This window comes from Strix aluco, chromosome 12 (genome assembly GCF_031877795.1).
Source record: "Strix aluco isolate bStrAlu1 chromosome 12, bStrAlu1.hap1, whole genome shotgun sequence".
Classification (NCBI taxonomy): Eukaryota; Metazoa; Chordata; class Aves; order Strigiformes; family Strigidae; genus Strix; species Strix aluco.
Window position 1 is genome coordinate 11,551,153 of NC_133942.1, and position 15,313 is coordinate 11,566,465.

At 56.6% G+C, this 15,313-nt stretch overlaps 1 protein-coding gene across 4 annotated transcripts in view; it reads right to left on the reverse strand.

The window, feature by feature from the left end:
- The window catches only part of FRMD5 (FERM domain containing 5), a 104,738-nt gene that overhangs the window by 6,022 nt on the left and 83,403 nt on the right, over positions 1-15,313 (reverse strand). For 3 of the 4 annotated variants that reach the window (XR_012624873.1, XM_074837557.1, XM_074837555.1), the window contains exons 4-13: positions 15,112-15,190; positions 9,285-9,382; positions 7,606-7,729; positions 6,546-6,633; positions 4,117-4,205; positions 3,491-3,554; positions 2,801-2,892; positions 1,086-1,160; positions 313-381; positions 33-139 (exon numbers count right to left, since the gene is read on the reverse strand). Coding sequence is in view for 3 of the 4 variants with exons in the window: in XM_074837557.1 (XP_074693658.1) it covers positions 33-139; positions 313-381; positions 1,086-1,160; positions 2,801-2,892; positions 3,491-3,554; positions 4,117-4,205; positions 6,546-6,633; positions 7,606-7,729; positions 9,285-9,382; positions 15,112-15,190 (885 nt within the window). In the remaining variant the exon portion in view is untranslated. The remainder of the gene's footprint in view (positions 1-32; positions 140-312; positions 382-1,085; positions 1,161-2,800; positions 2,893-3,490; positions 3,555-4,116; positions 4,206-6,545; positions 6,634-7,605; positions 7,730-9,284; positions 9,383-15,111; positions 15,191-15,313) is intronic. The other variant, XM_074837558.1, reaches the window with a different exon arrangement.

Sequence of the window (15,313 nt, forward strand, 5' to 3'; positions counted from 1 at the left end):
GTGCGTGTCCCCAGGGCCGCCCCGTGCCCTACCTTCCATGATGGAGATGTGCACGGCTCTCCTCCGGGTGCGGGGCACGCTGCTCAGCCGGGGGCCATGGGTGATGGAGGGGCAGCTCCGGCTCGGCACCAGCCCTGCCCTGGGGACCAGAACGGGGACAGTGTCAGAGCCCCAGGCACGCAGCAGCTCTCCCGCTTTGGTCCCTCCACCGCCCCGGGGAGCCGGGTACCGAACGCCGGGGGTGGGGGGGGGTGGGGGAGGGTGAGGGCCGGTCCCGTGGGCTGCACCGTGCTGCTGCTGCCGGGCTCTTACCGGTGAATCTCGGGGGGCTCCCTCTTGATCTTGGCGCTGGACTCCATCACCTCCTTTGCAACGCGGCCACTGCGGGAGGTTCAAGAACAGCTGCCGTCAGGACGTGGGCATCGCACCCGCCAGCCGTGAGCCACCCCCGCCACACACCACGCCCTGGCACAGCCTCGCCCCCCCCACCCCGGGGGGCCTCTCCCCGTGGCTCCAGGGGAAAGCAGAAATATTTGCTGGAAATCGGGGTGATGGAAGAGCAGGGAAAGGCTGGGCTGGCACCTCCACCGCCACATTTTGGTGCTTCTCCTGGCATGAGATACTGTGGGGTCACCTCCCCCTGGGGAGGCGGGGACACGCCATGGCCATCGTGCAGCAGGGGATGCGCTGAGGTCTCTTGTCCTGCAGAGATATGAGGCCCCGGGTCCAGACTCTCCCTCCCAGGCCAGGAAGGAGCAACACCCCCCAGGAATTTAGGAATTGCGGCGATTCGTTTCACTCCTTGTTGTTCTCAAAAACCAAACCTCAAAGCCCCACCCCATCCTCTCCCCTCCTCCACGCCCGTCCCTCCAAAAATCTGCAGTTCTGGGGCTGGGGAGGCGGGGTCTCGGCTGTGAAACAGGGAAGGGAGCTGCGATGGCCGTGCTGCACCAGGAGGGCCTGGGGTGAGAGGAGGACCCTCAGAAAATCCTCGGGCCTCCACAGCCCCAAGCTGCTCCCTGCAGCGCACCCGAAGGAGCAGCCCCAAATACACCCAGTAGCTGCTACTTACTGTCATTATTTACCTGTATCGGAACCGGCTTCCCTTGAAGAACAAGTTGCTGCTGGACACAGTCCGGACCTGGCTTGACTTCTCCAACCTGCGATGGCACCAAGAGCCTCGTGAGCATCCTGCGCCGCCGGCCCGGTGCTGAGCGCCCGGGCAGGGCACGGCCCCGGCACCGCTTCACAGCAAAGCCTTCGCGTGGTTTTCGCACCGGCATCATCCCCAACAGACCAACCCCCGGCATTGGGGCGGGAGCTGCGCGCCGCCAGCACACGGCAGCGAGAAAAGTGAAACCTGGGAGATGCCAAACGCCACCGGGGACGAAAGGAGCCACTGGCCGCGGTGGGGTAGCACAGACCCGTGGCTGGAGGGGGGCTGCAGCTCCCCTGGGTCCCCCAGCGAGCACCCACGGGCTGAACTCTCCGGGGGTGCCGTGACCGTGGCAGGGGTGCAGGGACCGGCCAGCCGTGGGGAGAGCCGCCGGCAGGGACAATCCCATCTCCCGAGCCCATGGAGGAGCACAGCAGCCCCTCGGCCCAGCCCACGGTCCACTCCATAATGCCATGGTAATTTACTGACATGATTAATCCTTCAAAGATTTGTAAAGCAATATTGCAATTTCATTTCATGTTCATATAATGAGAAATGAAACCTGCTGATTGCAGCTGCTGATTGCAGTATTCCCAAAGAGAATACATCACACGCTTTCTCTCGCATCTTGCTGATTAAAATAAAACTCATTACAAAGCACGAAGCAGTCTATTTTTAAGTACAACATGAGCAGGATGGTAAAACCAAACCGTTCCACCTGGCTCCTCCCTGTCTTTTGGCACAGTCCAGCCCGTGACCTCTCCCTTTCTGGCTGACAGCTCAGTTCACCAAACCAGGGGCAGAAAAGCTGCAAACGAGGGAGCCCAGAGCTCCTGGGGAGGGACAACACCTTCCCCTCCTCCCCAGGTGAGACCCCAGCCCAGAGACGCCCCCAAAGCTGGGCAGCGGGTGGGGATGGTCCCTCGAGCCACCGTCCCCAACCGCCCTGGCTTGTGGCTGCAGCCCAGACTGCTCGTCACCTCCCTGGTCCCTTGAATATTTCCCATGAATAATTAACTTGTTCCCAAAGAGCTTAGAAGCAGATTATTTCTGAAAGTTTTTGAGCCTCCCCCAGCAAAAGGCAGGCTTTTCTAAAGCACCCAGGGCACTCGCTTGGCTTCAGTGGGGATTTTCGTGCTGGATTCAGCTCAAACAGAGCCTCCGAAGCCATTTTGAAAATCCACCTTTGAATATTAGGTCAGAAAACATCCCCTGAGTTTTGCTGGTGTCTGTCCTTGCTGCCTTCGGCACCGGCCATGCTCCGCGCTTGCAGCACCTGAGCACCTAGCTCTGAGCAAGCTGCCATTAACTGGGAAAATGCTAAAACACGTTGCGGATGGGACGTGTGCCAGTTGCTGGGCATTAAAGGCTGAATCTCCAATTAGTTTTAATCTCTTGATTAAAGGTTTGCTGTGGAGGTATGAGCCCAGTGGTGGTCAGCGGGAGGGACAAAGCTCGTTGATTTTGGTGGCTGGTGACTTTGCCAGGGCCACCGGGACAGGGGTGCCAGGCGGCTGGTGACAGCCTGTGCCCGGGCCCTGGTACCTGGCTGGAGCCATCGGGTGGGTGCTGTGTGGGGCAGCGCCGACCCGCAGGGAGATGCCGACCACCCCCCCACATGTGCCCGCAGGGCCCAGCACTCACTTGTAGAAAGCCTGGTTTTCTATCCCACACTTCCAGAGGTGCTTGCAGGCTTCTGGTGTCGGGGCAAAATACGTAAGAACAATTTTCTTTTCCTAAAGGAGAAGGACAAGGAGTTGGCAGGGAAGAAGGAAGCGGTGCCCACCCAGAGGCAGAGCAGCGCCGACATGGGCAGATCCTGCTCCAGAGCCGCTCAGGACACAGGGAGAGGTTGGAGCATCAGCCAACACGCTGCAACGGATGGGCAGCCAGGGACCTGCCACCCACCTCCTCCGCTTTACCGGCCTTTTTAAATATCCACAAACATGTTTTTTAACAAGTCAAGCTGCTGGTCTGTGTGGGAGCCGATTCAGCCTGAGGTTTTTAGGATGATTTTGTTAATTGGAGCTGACCGAGCAGGACAGTGGTGCCAAGTCACCACAATAACCCCAAAGGCAGCACGTGGCAGTGGTGGGCAGAGCCCTCAGCACGGCGCTGCCCGGCGCTAACCCAGCATCTGCAGGCTCTAACGCCCACAGCAAGGTGCCAGCAGGAGCAGGGAGGTGACGCCGGTGCTGCCGCCGAGCTGCAGCCCCTGTCACCGTGCCCATGTCCCTGCACCACAGGCAGCTGCCTGCCAAGCTCACGGAGAACCTGCCGAAGTAACGACCGCAGCTGCGCTCGGGAAGCCCCACGGGAAGGGAAAGCACTCACCTCTTTCTGGCTAACGTATAAATAGAAAGTCTTCCCTTCGAATTTCATTTTGGTCACCTCGTTCCTGAAAGGACACGGACAGGCAGGTGGGTGGCTGTGCAGAGCCCACCGCAGCCCGGCCAAGCACTCACTGATGATTTGGGGCAGCCTTAAGCTCTTGTTTGCCATCCCTGGGGGGTGCCACGAGGCTCAGAAACTAGCAGATGGAAAGCGGGGTGCCCTAGGGTGAAGCTGAGGGTCAGCGGGGCGTCCCGGAGGCGCTGGGACCCCGTCACACAGGCACCGGCCAGGTGGCAATGAGGGACATGCTGCCCCAACTCTGAGGTGCAGCAAAGACCAAGGAATAACGTGACCAGGTTCAGAGGGGCTGGGGAGGCTTTTGGGGGGCTTTTGGGGGGCGCAGGCGTGGGCACTGGGTGCACTTACTGCCGTCCCGTAATGGGCACATCGCCCGGGGAAGGCAGCCAGCGCTGGGATCACCCTGACCACGCGAGCATCCCATGAACACCCTGAGGTGACAGAGGGCACTCGTGGCACCTGTGATGGGCCCAAGCGAGCGGGAGCGAGCTGAGGGTGCCGCCCCAAGCGAGCAGGGCACCGTGGGTGATGCCGCGGTGGGAACTCACCATTTGATGAAGTGAACTCTCTTGTTTCCCTGCAGAACAACAAAACCGAAGGGAGTGAAGGCCAAGAATGCCGCGTTCCCTGACACATCCTGGAAGACAACGGCAACATTTCATCAACATGTTGCCAAGCCAGCAAAGCTTGTAGCCCAGCGGCGACCCACAGGCCCGAAGGTGCTGGCCCTGGGGGATCCCCCGCACCAGCTCTGCCCGCGGGATGCTCCCAGCAGGTTCCCCCCGAGCCTGGCAGCAACACCCGCAGCCGAGCGACGGGGAGCTTCTCCAGCGGCACTGCTGAGGAGAAACCACAATCCCGGTCCCAGTCCCAGCCCCAGCCGTCCCCGATGAATAAACAGTGGAGGCAGTGCCCCACCAGCCCTTTTACTAGTAATTAAACCAGAAAATGGTAAAAACCCAGTTACACTTGACTCCCTCCGAGCCCTGCACAGCCAGTGCAGCTGGGCGGCATCGAGGCAGTTTAAAACCAGTAATTAGTGTCATGTATGGAGCAAGGCAGCAGTTTAACTTAATCATAACGTCTAGACTCTGGGGAAACAATCATTAACTTCACTGGTGTGCAGCGAAAAACAGATATACGCTGAATTTTAAAAGTATTATGAAGCAGTCGTGGCCACTCAGTAATTGTTAGATTTGCTGTGACTTTTATTTGGCCAGGAGACATTCAGGTGGGTTTTGAACAATGCTGAGCTGGAACGAAGGTGTGTGCCAGGCTCCGGATTTCTGGTTGCACAGGGCAGGAAAAGCAGGCAAGGAATTTCACAGGGGCGGTTGCAGAAGAGTGATGCCTGTTTAGTGTCTGTGATGTTTGTTCAGGGGAAAGCATGAGATGCCCTGTGCCCAAGATCTCCCCAGCTTGGGGGTACAGCCCTGCTCTGCCCCCAGTTGTGTCTTTCCCTGGTTTAATCAAGAGGTGAGCCAACTTCTCTGCTGTCTGCTTCCCGCCCCTGGACGCTGGATCTCGGTTACTCTGCTGACACGGTGCAGGGACGGCAGGGAGGCAGCGTTATGATAAGAGCAAAGAGCCCTGAACCTCAACCCAGTACCCGGCACAAGGCAAGATGTAACTCCCCAAACTCATCAAGTCGGCGACGCAGCAGCTTTGTCTTGCAGAATAAGGAAGATTTCTGTGCACCTTCACAGAAACCCGCCCACAGGGAACGCACTGGCCCGGCAGCAGCTCCTGCAGCTCCGGCCCTGGGCTGCCCAAAGCGCTTTGGCTCTTTCTCAAATCTGGGAAAACCTTCGGGAAAGGGAGAAGTGGGGTCTCAGCAGAGGGACATGCCCTCCCGGTGGGTGCGGACCCCCTCACCCCCGCACACCCCCCACTCAGCTCGGCCCTGGCTGGGGCTGGTGCTGCAGCTGCGGGCAGCGAGCAGGGAGCTTGGAGATTAACGGGGAGCTTGGAGATTAATGGGGAGCTCAGAGATTAACAGGGTGTTGGGCTGGAACCCACAGGGGTCTGGGGTTGCTGCTTTGGGAGGGGAGGAGTCGGGCCGAGCTCCCCCTGGTCAGGGCAGAGGGGGGGAGCTGGGGAGCCGTGTACCCCCAGGAAAGATGCTGGGGGTGAGGATGGGGAGCTGGGGCTGTGGAGGCTCAACAGGGGCTGGGGATGCTAAATGGGGCACAGGACCCTACGGGGAAATAAGAGCAAAGTGCAGACACCCCCCCCCCCCGCATCACTCCCAGGGCAGCACGGCCCAATCCAGCCGGCACCTCCCGCCTGGCAACCACTTCGGCAATCGCAGACCACCAGTAAATGGGACCCAACCTGCCCAGGCCACGTGTATTTACCACAATTGTGTATTTACGTGGCATAATTTGGTTAAAAGCCCCGGGGGACCACAGAGCAGGCACTGCCCTTAGAGTAAAATTCTCCTTTTGCGTTGCATCCCGCATCCATCTGCATGTGATGGGATTATAAGGGACCAGAGAGAACCACACGCAATGACATCTACAGTCAATAAAAAGCATTTCAAACAGAAAACTGGATTACTGGCCTGGGAAGAGCAGAGTGATAGACTGTCTGTGGCAGATGAATGCTTGCTGGTTTCTCAGACACATTACTGACCTTGTTACTGCCTCCAAATTACAGGCTTTAGTAGAAGAGGATCGGCCACTGTCTTTTATAGCTGTCTGCATGTGAAAATGCTTTCTGACAGCTTCCCTAAATGCCCTGGGGAAGGATTTCGGTGCTCCCCTCCGTGCACACATGCTCGCCTGGGGCTGGGTTTTGAGGCTGGAGAGGGCTGATGGCTCCGGCACATCCCACCCACCATGGCTCTGCCAGCGCCAAAACCCGCTGCGGGTGGCAAACAGCCATGCTCGGGACCAGCCACTGGCACCTCTGCGGCTTGTTACCGGCTGGAGCGGGAAATACAACACAAGGAATAGTGTTACAAAAACTGTTTTACCTTGCAAGGGTGTGGGTCAACCCCGTAGGTCTCCAGAGTCTGGGCTTTCCTGAGGAAATTCAGCTCTGAAGTAGCTGGTGTCTGCCCACTACAGGAGGGAGAAAAAAGAATATTCCATGGAAGACGCGAAGGTGAAAGTCAGCCCTTGGCTACAGGGTTTCTGTTAATGACAAGAGGCTTCAGTCGTGGCCTGTTCCCCTTACAGTTGCCAGTGCAATCAACCTGCAGCGGGAGACCTGCACTGAAATGCAGCCTTCCTTCCCCTGCCAGCCTGACCTAGCGGGAGATACGCCGAACCAGAAGCATTAGGAAGGACCAAAATTCAGGAGCATCTGCAAAATTGAGGGCTGAATTTCCTAGAGGCAGCGCGGGTGTTTCTTCTGGGGGGGAGGAAAGGTGAGTTTGCCAGGCAGAAGGCAGCAGCCCCCAGCACGTGAGGGCATGGCTCGGCTGGGTTCCTGGGAGGTTAAAACCCCACTGGCCGTCCAGTTGGGGCTTTGCTGATGGTCTCTCACACCTCGTGTCCCCAGAGCGGGGTGAAGGCAGGAGGGAAGATGGCAGGAGGGGGGAACAGGGGGTCCCCATCCCGCCAGGAAGACCAGAGACCCCCCCCAGTTGTGCTGGCTGAGCCAACAGCAAGGAGCAGGAGAAACCCCTCGGCCCTCCCTGGGGCAGGAGGGACTGGGACTGATTTTGCCGCATTGCTGGTGTATTTTTTTATTTGTCTGCGCTCTCCGCGGCTTGTCCTTGGCCGCTTGATGACGTTTTCCTTTCAGCGAGCAGAGGTTTGGCGGGACACGGCAGCTCCTCTTGCAGGGTGATTTGTTGTGATGCCTCTACGCCACCAACGACCTGCTTTCCTAAAGCTCTGCTCTGCGTTTTTGCTGTTACCAACGCTGCCAGGAGCACCGCTGGCTCTCAGCAGGATCTGACACACAAGAGCCGTGAGTGCTCATCCCATGGTACGACTGAAAATCCCAAACAGGGATAAAAATCAGCCGAGCATCAGTAATCCCTCCAGCAGCTGATGCTCCCGCTCAGCAAAGCCACCCCGCCATACCTCAGTTCTGACTTGTGAATCTCCGCAATTTTCCTCTCCAGCTTCTCCGAGTGTTTGGGGAAGAACTGGAACTTGGAGCTGTAGCCTTCCGGGTGCTTCCCTGGGTCGTAATCCCCAATCTCAGCTGGGGGGAGACAGAACCCGTCAGGAACAGCACCACAACCCAGACCGCGGGTGTGTGTCCCCATCCCGGCAGTATCCCGGGGATGCTGCTCCAGCCCAGCGCACTTCCCAGCGGGAAGGATCATTAGCTGCATCCAATTAATTTCACTGCTTGGGAGTCATCTGGCAGCAGGTGCTCGCTGTCCCAAATTTATTAATTCCTCAACCTATTTGCGACGAACCTCCCGGGAGCTGCGCTGGGTCCGTCAGTGGCAGCCCTGGGGTGATCAGCCCTGAGCACCCCCGGGGGCACCCCCGGCCCCCACCCCGATCCCAGTTGGGAACAGGGTGGTGAGTGAATTCTGCTCGCAACTGCACCTTGAAAAAATATAATTAGTTGGAAATCTGTAAAGTGACATTGAGAGAAGCTCCTTCCCCTCTTTTCCTCCCAGGCAGTGGGGCGGGGGGGCTGCCTGCAGCGGCGGCGGGCAGGGATTGATCCCCGCCTGGAAAAACTGCTTCAAGCCTGGGCAAGCTGCAAGCGCAGCAACGGCAGGTCTGTCCTTCGGATAGTCCCCGTGGCCCCGACCCCGAGACCAGGGTGCAGAAACGCCCAAGACGCTGATTTCTGAGCTGAGCCCTGCTCTGTCTTCAGCGCGGGCTGACACAGCTCTGCTCCCCCTCCCCGCACCCCGCGGGAGCCGGCAGCGATCGCATCGCCGCTGGCATCTCACTGTCGCAGGGCTCTGTAGGGGGTGTCTCCTGCCGGGATTTACAGGAATCCGGCAGCCGACCACCACGGGGGATGAAAGGACCTTGCTCTGATTTAATTTCCTCCACCCTCAGGTCCTAAGCGAAATGAAGACGTTACATTAATTTTTATGATTCCTGCTTAAAACACAAAAAGGGGGGAAACACACCAGCACTGTGAAATAACTCAAAAATGCTTTGGAGCTGAAATTTTACTTTTTTGGTTGCTGGGGTGCATCTCCTCAGCTCATCCCATGGCAGAGAGGGGCCCCAGCATCGCGCTGAGCCCAGCACCCTTGGGTGGGGGACCCCACTTGCTCGCTCGGCACCGCGGTGCTGACAGCACGTCAACGTGCTTTCCCTCCATGCCAGCACCTCCCAGCTCTTCCAAACACCCTGACGGCCCTCGCTGAGCACCTGCGTGTCCCCCCACACAAAGCAGATGCTGGCCACCTCCATGCTGTTGGTGCCAGGGGTAGCGGAGGCAAGAGCAGGCAGAGCCACGCAGGCAGGAAAGCAGGCAGGAGGGCAGATCAGGGCAAGGGGGTTTCTGAGGTTTTTCCCACCTCCTGCTCCAAACTCCACCAGTGCCTCTGCAGCTTGCTGGAAGCAAATGGCAGCGCGGTGTGTCTGCTGTGGGTGAGACCCTAGCATCAGTCCTCACCCCCCTCTAGCCCAGCGCTGGGTGGCACAAGCTCGGCCTCGCAGCGCAAGCCCTGCACTGGCGGGATGACATTTGTATTCCAGGTGCAGTGATCTGTTGTAAGTGAAATAATGTAATCGGTACTTAGCATGAAAAGCAAATTTATCTTGTCAAAAAGCATTACCTTGAAGGATATAGGCAGCCAGCAAAGCAGCATCCGAAGTCTTGCAGAGGAGACGGCCGTGGTAGAGATCCCTTTTGATCTGCAGGAAGACTAAATACCTGAGGACAGAAGAGATAGTCCATTTATTAAGCAAAGTTTAAATTACCTAAACAGGCAATTTAGATGTGGAATATCTGCCATGAGACACTTGCACTAACATTTCTCTCCCAGCAGCCCATTTACCAGACATTACACTTGCTATGAGCGAACAAGTGCTAATCACTGGGCAGCTCCCTGGGTCAGGGCCGGTCCTGGGGCTCAGATCTATGAGTCCCGGCCCTGCTCCAGCCCACCGGGACACGGCACCCGCTCCGGGGTTGGCACCCGACCTGAGGGCTGATGGAGGGCTCCACCGACCCAGCTCCCACCTGCACGGCCGCTCGGCAGAGACAAAGAGCTCCCCTGGGCACAGAGATACTCAGATGCACGGTCCCACCAGGGAAAACAGGGAAAGGAGGAAGCTCATGGACGAGGAGGTGCTGGTCCCTTCTGCCTGCCAGACCCTGGTGTCCCTTGCGATGCTTCACCCTGTTTTGGGCAATCATTCTCCCTGTTTTGGACCATCACAAGGTCGTGGAGGGCCAAGGTGCCCACGGATGCTCTGTGAGGGGGTCTTGTGGTCCTGAGCCCACCGGCGGCTGCTGCGTTTCCCAGCCCTGCATCCTTGCCGGCTGCTCAGCTTCCCCATAATGTGATTTTTCTCCTTCCCCAACTTTCTGTATCTTCCAGGTCTCTGCGTACACACCCGCTTCCCTCCTCCACTACATCAGCTAGAGCGAGCTACCTCTTGCGTTCGCCCATCTCTATCTCCGTGCACCAAAGCCCAGTGAAAAGATAAACTATGTTGAAAAATTACACATTTGAATAAATTTCAACCTAAGTAACAGTTTGGGCTGAGTCATGTGGCAATGTGCTTGGGAAAACCTTTTGATGGTAAAATGTAAGTCACAGAGTGAAGGAGCAGAATGGAAATTGGAGTGCTCAGAAATGTGTTTAAATAATCAAACTTGCACTCTGCAATATCTCAGTCATGCTTCATTTCTCAAATCCGTATTTATGATGAGATAAACCACTAATTTTCACAGATAAAATGTATTAAAGAGAAATCCAGATATTAATGTGTACTCGGTCCAGGGGAAAGCGAATTTTAAGCACAGGTTTCAGCTGTAGTTGCAGGCACACCTTAAAGGGCAGCAAGCAGGGGCAGCCCACCCCCACGGGGGCTCGTCCTGGTGTCGTGGAGGACCCGCTGGGGACCCGTGGGGGACGGTCGGACCTGGAGCCAGCCCTGGGCTGGCAGCCTGACCCTCTGGGCTGCCGAGCTCCACACTCCCCTCAGCCACAGGGCACAGAAGGGGTCGGAGGGGGCTGCAGGCCTAAAGCTGGGCTCAGGCTTTACTCGCGGGAAGGAGAACACGGTTTTCTGCTCCCAGTCCCACCACTGCCCCCAGAGTACCATGGGCTCCACGGGTGGTGGCCAGGGCTTCCAGCGCTCCGGTGCCAAACCTGCTGCTGCCCGAGCACGCCAGCCTGGAGCGAGACCCCCGGCTCGGCTGGCCCTGTCCCAGCACCTAGCACAGACCACCAAAAATGCATAATCAAATGGGTTTAGCCCTGCCAATCCCCCCAGCCCCCTGCTCCCTGTAGGCAAGGAAAGTCTGTAGCTCTGGGCTGGTTTTACAAACACAAACATTCAGGTGCTGAGGAGGTTTTCCAAAGCCTTGCTTATGCCTTGGAAATATCCCCGGGAAAGCTGGGCTGTGGGATGAAGCTGCCTTGGGAAAGGACATTAAAGATGGTAAATATTCTGAGCTTGACCCAGCTCCATCCCCGATGCTCTCTGGGTCCAGCTCCCACCCTCGCAAGGGTAAATACCTGACCCGCATTTCAATTCTCCTTACTGCGCTTGACAACTGCAGATGTTTGCTAAGCTGTGATTAAAAGAAAGAAATACAATTAACATACTGTATGTGCAGCTTAATGCCCACATAAATAGCCGTTGCTCAGAGACTGTCTTTCGCCATTTCACATTTAAATGAAGGTCTGATGGTTGCGCGGGGTGGCAGTTTCTGGGAGTAAATGTAAAAACTGCAAAGTAAATAAATGCCCCAAGCAAAACAAGGAGAGGTATCCGTGTGAAACTACTCCCGGGCACTTCTTTGGGTCCCTTAAAATGCGCCTGTAGGAAAAAACAGATCAATCCCACCCCAGAAAGCTGATTACAGCGCATGCCCTGGCCGCAGCAGAAAGCCTGGCATTCTGAGCATGAAGACACTTGTAAACAGGCCCATCAAACGCACCCAGGGCTCTTTACAAATGCTTTGCTCCTCATCTGCATCCCTGTCTGAGCTCAGGCCCGAAGAACAGAGACTTTCTCAGGCTTCCAAACAACATCTGAAGGGTTTTTTTAGTTTTGGGTCCTTCTGTGAAACATGAGCAAAGATTCCATTAATTTTGTACATTATCATGAGGAAACCAAACTCCAAAAGAGTTTTTGAAACACCTCATCATCCTCTACTTGTTCTAACTGATCTGTCCAACAAAAAACCAGAGTTTACTAATGCAAAACTGATGTAAAAAACTGAGCCCAGGTGTATTCCAAACACACTGCATGACAGGCTGCGGAAGCCCAGACATCCTTTCTCATTTGCTGCCTGCAGAAATAGACTGAAAATCCCAAGAATTAAATCCTTGAATATATTTAGCTCTATCAGTAAGCCTGCTTAATTCTCCACAAACTGAGCAAGGACCCCAGTTATCCATCGGGAATACGGAATGGCAACAGAGCACCGTCCCCCAGGCAGCTGGAGGAACGGCGGCCGGGGCTGGGATGTGCAGAGGGATCGGGGGCTGCACGGAGGGACTGGGGGCTGCACGGAGGGATCGGGGGCTGCTCGGCTTCAGGCGGCTGAGGCTGAGCCTCTCCGAGTGAGTGACAAGGGCTATTTGCCACCATTTGAGGGTATTTGGGGCCAAGATGTTGGGGGTTGGGCAATTTGCAGCAGTGCAACATGACATTTACAGCCTCCTCTGAAGGTATCAGGAGATGCTGTGCTACTTTTGTCCCTGATTTTACAGGTTAGCGGGGGCCTTCCTTCTGCAGGACGGGTGACCTCCTGCCTTAGACTAAGGTACGTCACAGGTAAAAGCTGAGGTAGGAAGAGGGGAGCACTGCAGATGCAGACACAAATAATAATGTTTTTTCCCCATGTTCAAACCCTTTGTTCACTGATGCAGCTCACTGGCTTTGTCTGGAGCCTTCACCTGTGTTTTGGCAAATGGGACCCTACAAGTTCTGGGCCCTTTCACACCCCAAACCTCGAGCCAGGCCATAGTCAGAAAAAGCATTTCTGCAGCCATTTCTTCATGTCACTTCTCCAGATCCTGGCCTTCCCTGGCCTGGACTTCACATTTGGACACATGCAAATGACTAAAAGCAGAAGAAAAGTGAAACATTTCCCTCCTAGAGTTTGTGAGAATCAGCCGCTCCTGCCACAGTGGCCTGGCTCCAGGGGGTCAGCAGCCAGCACTTTTTGCCCCAAAACACTTTTGAATCCTTTGAATCAATTCGATACTTTTCTTAGCAGTCTGCAGATGCCCACGTGCCAGGACTGAGCCGACTGACTTTCTACGGTACAAACAGGCTCCTGCTTTGAAGCTAAATATTCTGAAAATCAGGCTGGCAAAATGCAGCCCGGCAGAGCAGAGCAGCGGACGCTACTGACGCCGACCCAGTGCCCGGCCAGGGCCCTTCTGCCCTCCCGCTCCGAGTTCTCCCCAGGCAGAGCTCTTGGATGCTCCAGAGCAGTAAAAGGCAGGGAGAGGTCTGCGGAGCAGCTCAGCCCCACATGCCAAAACCCACCACCTTCACCTGGCGGGAGCTGGGCTGGGGTGCTTTAGCATCGAAGGAAGGTCACCAGCCCCTTACTCATAATTAGGTTCTCTCTGGTTTTTACTGTAAATTTTTGGATGCCTTTAAGAAGCAACTTTTCCCCACAATACAACAGAGAATAAAGGGGAACTGAAGCTGTCTGGGGGTAGGCACAGACCTGGCACTGTGTGAGCCCAGTGGCAGCCAGGCTGCCTCCATCCCTGGAGCTGGAGGAGCAGAGTGGTCCAGCTGTTCCTCGTCTCCGCGTGGCATCGGAGGAGAACCCTGGTGAGTGGGAGCTGCTGCCCAAAAGGTGACAGTCCCCCGATCAGCCAAAGCACCCTGATGGCAAATCCCAAGCCCTGTCCTGGGCACAGGTCTGGCAAGGGACCTTGCAGCCCCGCCGGTGACACCACTGACACGTGCCGAGGACAAGAGCAGGACAGACCCAGGGGACACCGCTGAGTTACTGAGGTTCATCTGTGCCACCTCTCTTCTAGTCACATCCTTGAGGCTGAGCCTGCTCCCGGTCCCAGGGCACGCTGACAAGCCGCCTTTCACACTCCCACCTTGTCTGATGACGCAGAATTCCCCGCAGCACCTTTAAAAATCTCTAGCAAATTTTATTCAGCACTTAAGGAAGCCCGCACGCCTGAGACCGGCCACATTTGGGAACCCAAAAGCAAGGCTGGTGCTGCCCAGCCAGCCCCCGGGTGAGGCTGACGCCCTTCTCACTCCCCTGCACCGCCGCAGAGTGGGGAGATGCCAGAGTCCGCGCAGGGCAGTGACTGCCCTGGCCCCGGGCTGCAGGGGGACAGGGGGGTGCCCACGCCACGGCAGGGCTCTGCACCCTTGGCACGCTCCCGCCAGTGTGCCTCCACCCAGCCTACACCGTTTTTATTACCTTCTCCCTAACAAACCTCAGGCTCATAGAGACAACTCAGAATTATTTGCAGCAATAATGGCAAAAGGTTCCGGGGGAAAACACAGAAACCTTTAGTGAAGGTGCCAGCCCAGCTGCCTCAGGCAGACCCGACTCTCCACACCATAGCAGGTGGGGGGGCCTGGGCTGTCGTGCCCCGGAGATCCACAGTCACGACTTGTTTTCCAAAGCTGCTGTGATTTTCCCACAAGTGCTCTTCACATCCTTCCTTCTGGCAGGAAGAGTGGCGTGAAGAGCCCCTAAACATAGAAACTCGAGAGAAGTGCTGTCAAGTTTCTGCATCGCAGTTTATCATGCATTTCTCCCAGAGCATTCACGCCCCTTACGTAAAAGGGATGTGGCTAATTACTTCCAGGGGACATCAAGGGAACTGGAGACACTCAAACCCTTCCTGAATGAGCAAGTGCACACAACGACACCCTGAGCTAAGGGCGTGCTCAGGCAGCTGATTCAGAAGTGGTGAGAGCATTAGCAGAAGAAGAAACCAGACTGCTCCTGCTTGAACCCACCTTCCCGCACTGACGGGACTGGGGGTTCCAGCTGGAAGATTTTGTGGAGCTGCAGGGAAGGGCAGGCTCCTGGTGTGGCCCGGGAGCCGTCCTGCATTGGCAGGACAGTACCGAAGCCGCGATGGAGGTTACCCTGGGCAGTGCTGCACCCTGAGTGCTTTGCCCTGGAAATGTGGTTTTTGTAACCAACTGCAGCCCCAGACCGAGTTGGTGGGTTTAAACCCACAGCCAGTGCTCTGCACCAGGTGCGGCAGCTCCCCATGGAACTAAGCACAGGTGGGCATTTCCATACTTTTCCCCCACAGCTGGAACAATCCAGAAACGTTCAGATTTGTCTGGAAATCTGAATGGCTGTTGCTCTCCCTTGACCATAAAACAAAGCTCGGCAGGGTGTGTTCCTGCCTCAGCCAGGCCTCTGCTGCCCGGTGCCGGCCGGTCCCGCCGTGCTGGGTGCCCCGTCCTTACCTGGTGATCTCCTCCTTCAGAGCAGCAGGGTCCGTGGGGTAAAACTTCACGCGGAAGCACATGGTGAAGGGAGGCTGGGCTGCGGCGAGAACAGCAACAGCGCGATCACCGAATGGCGGGGTTCGTCCCTTTCTTCCCCCCAAATAACCCTGCTTGAGGAGATGGTCGGATATTGCTGGGGGTCCCACCTGCCCTCCCCGCT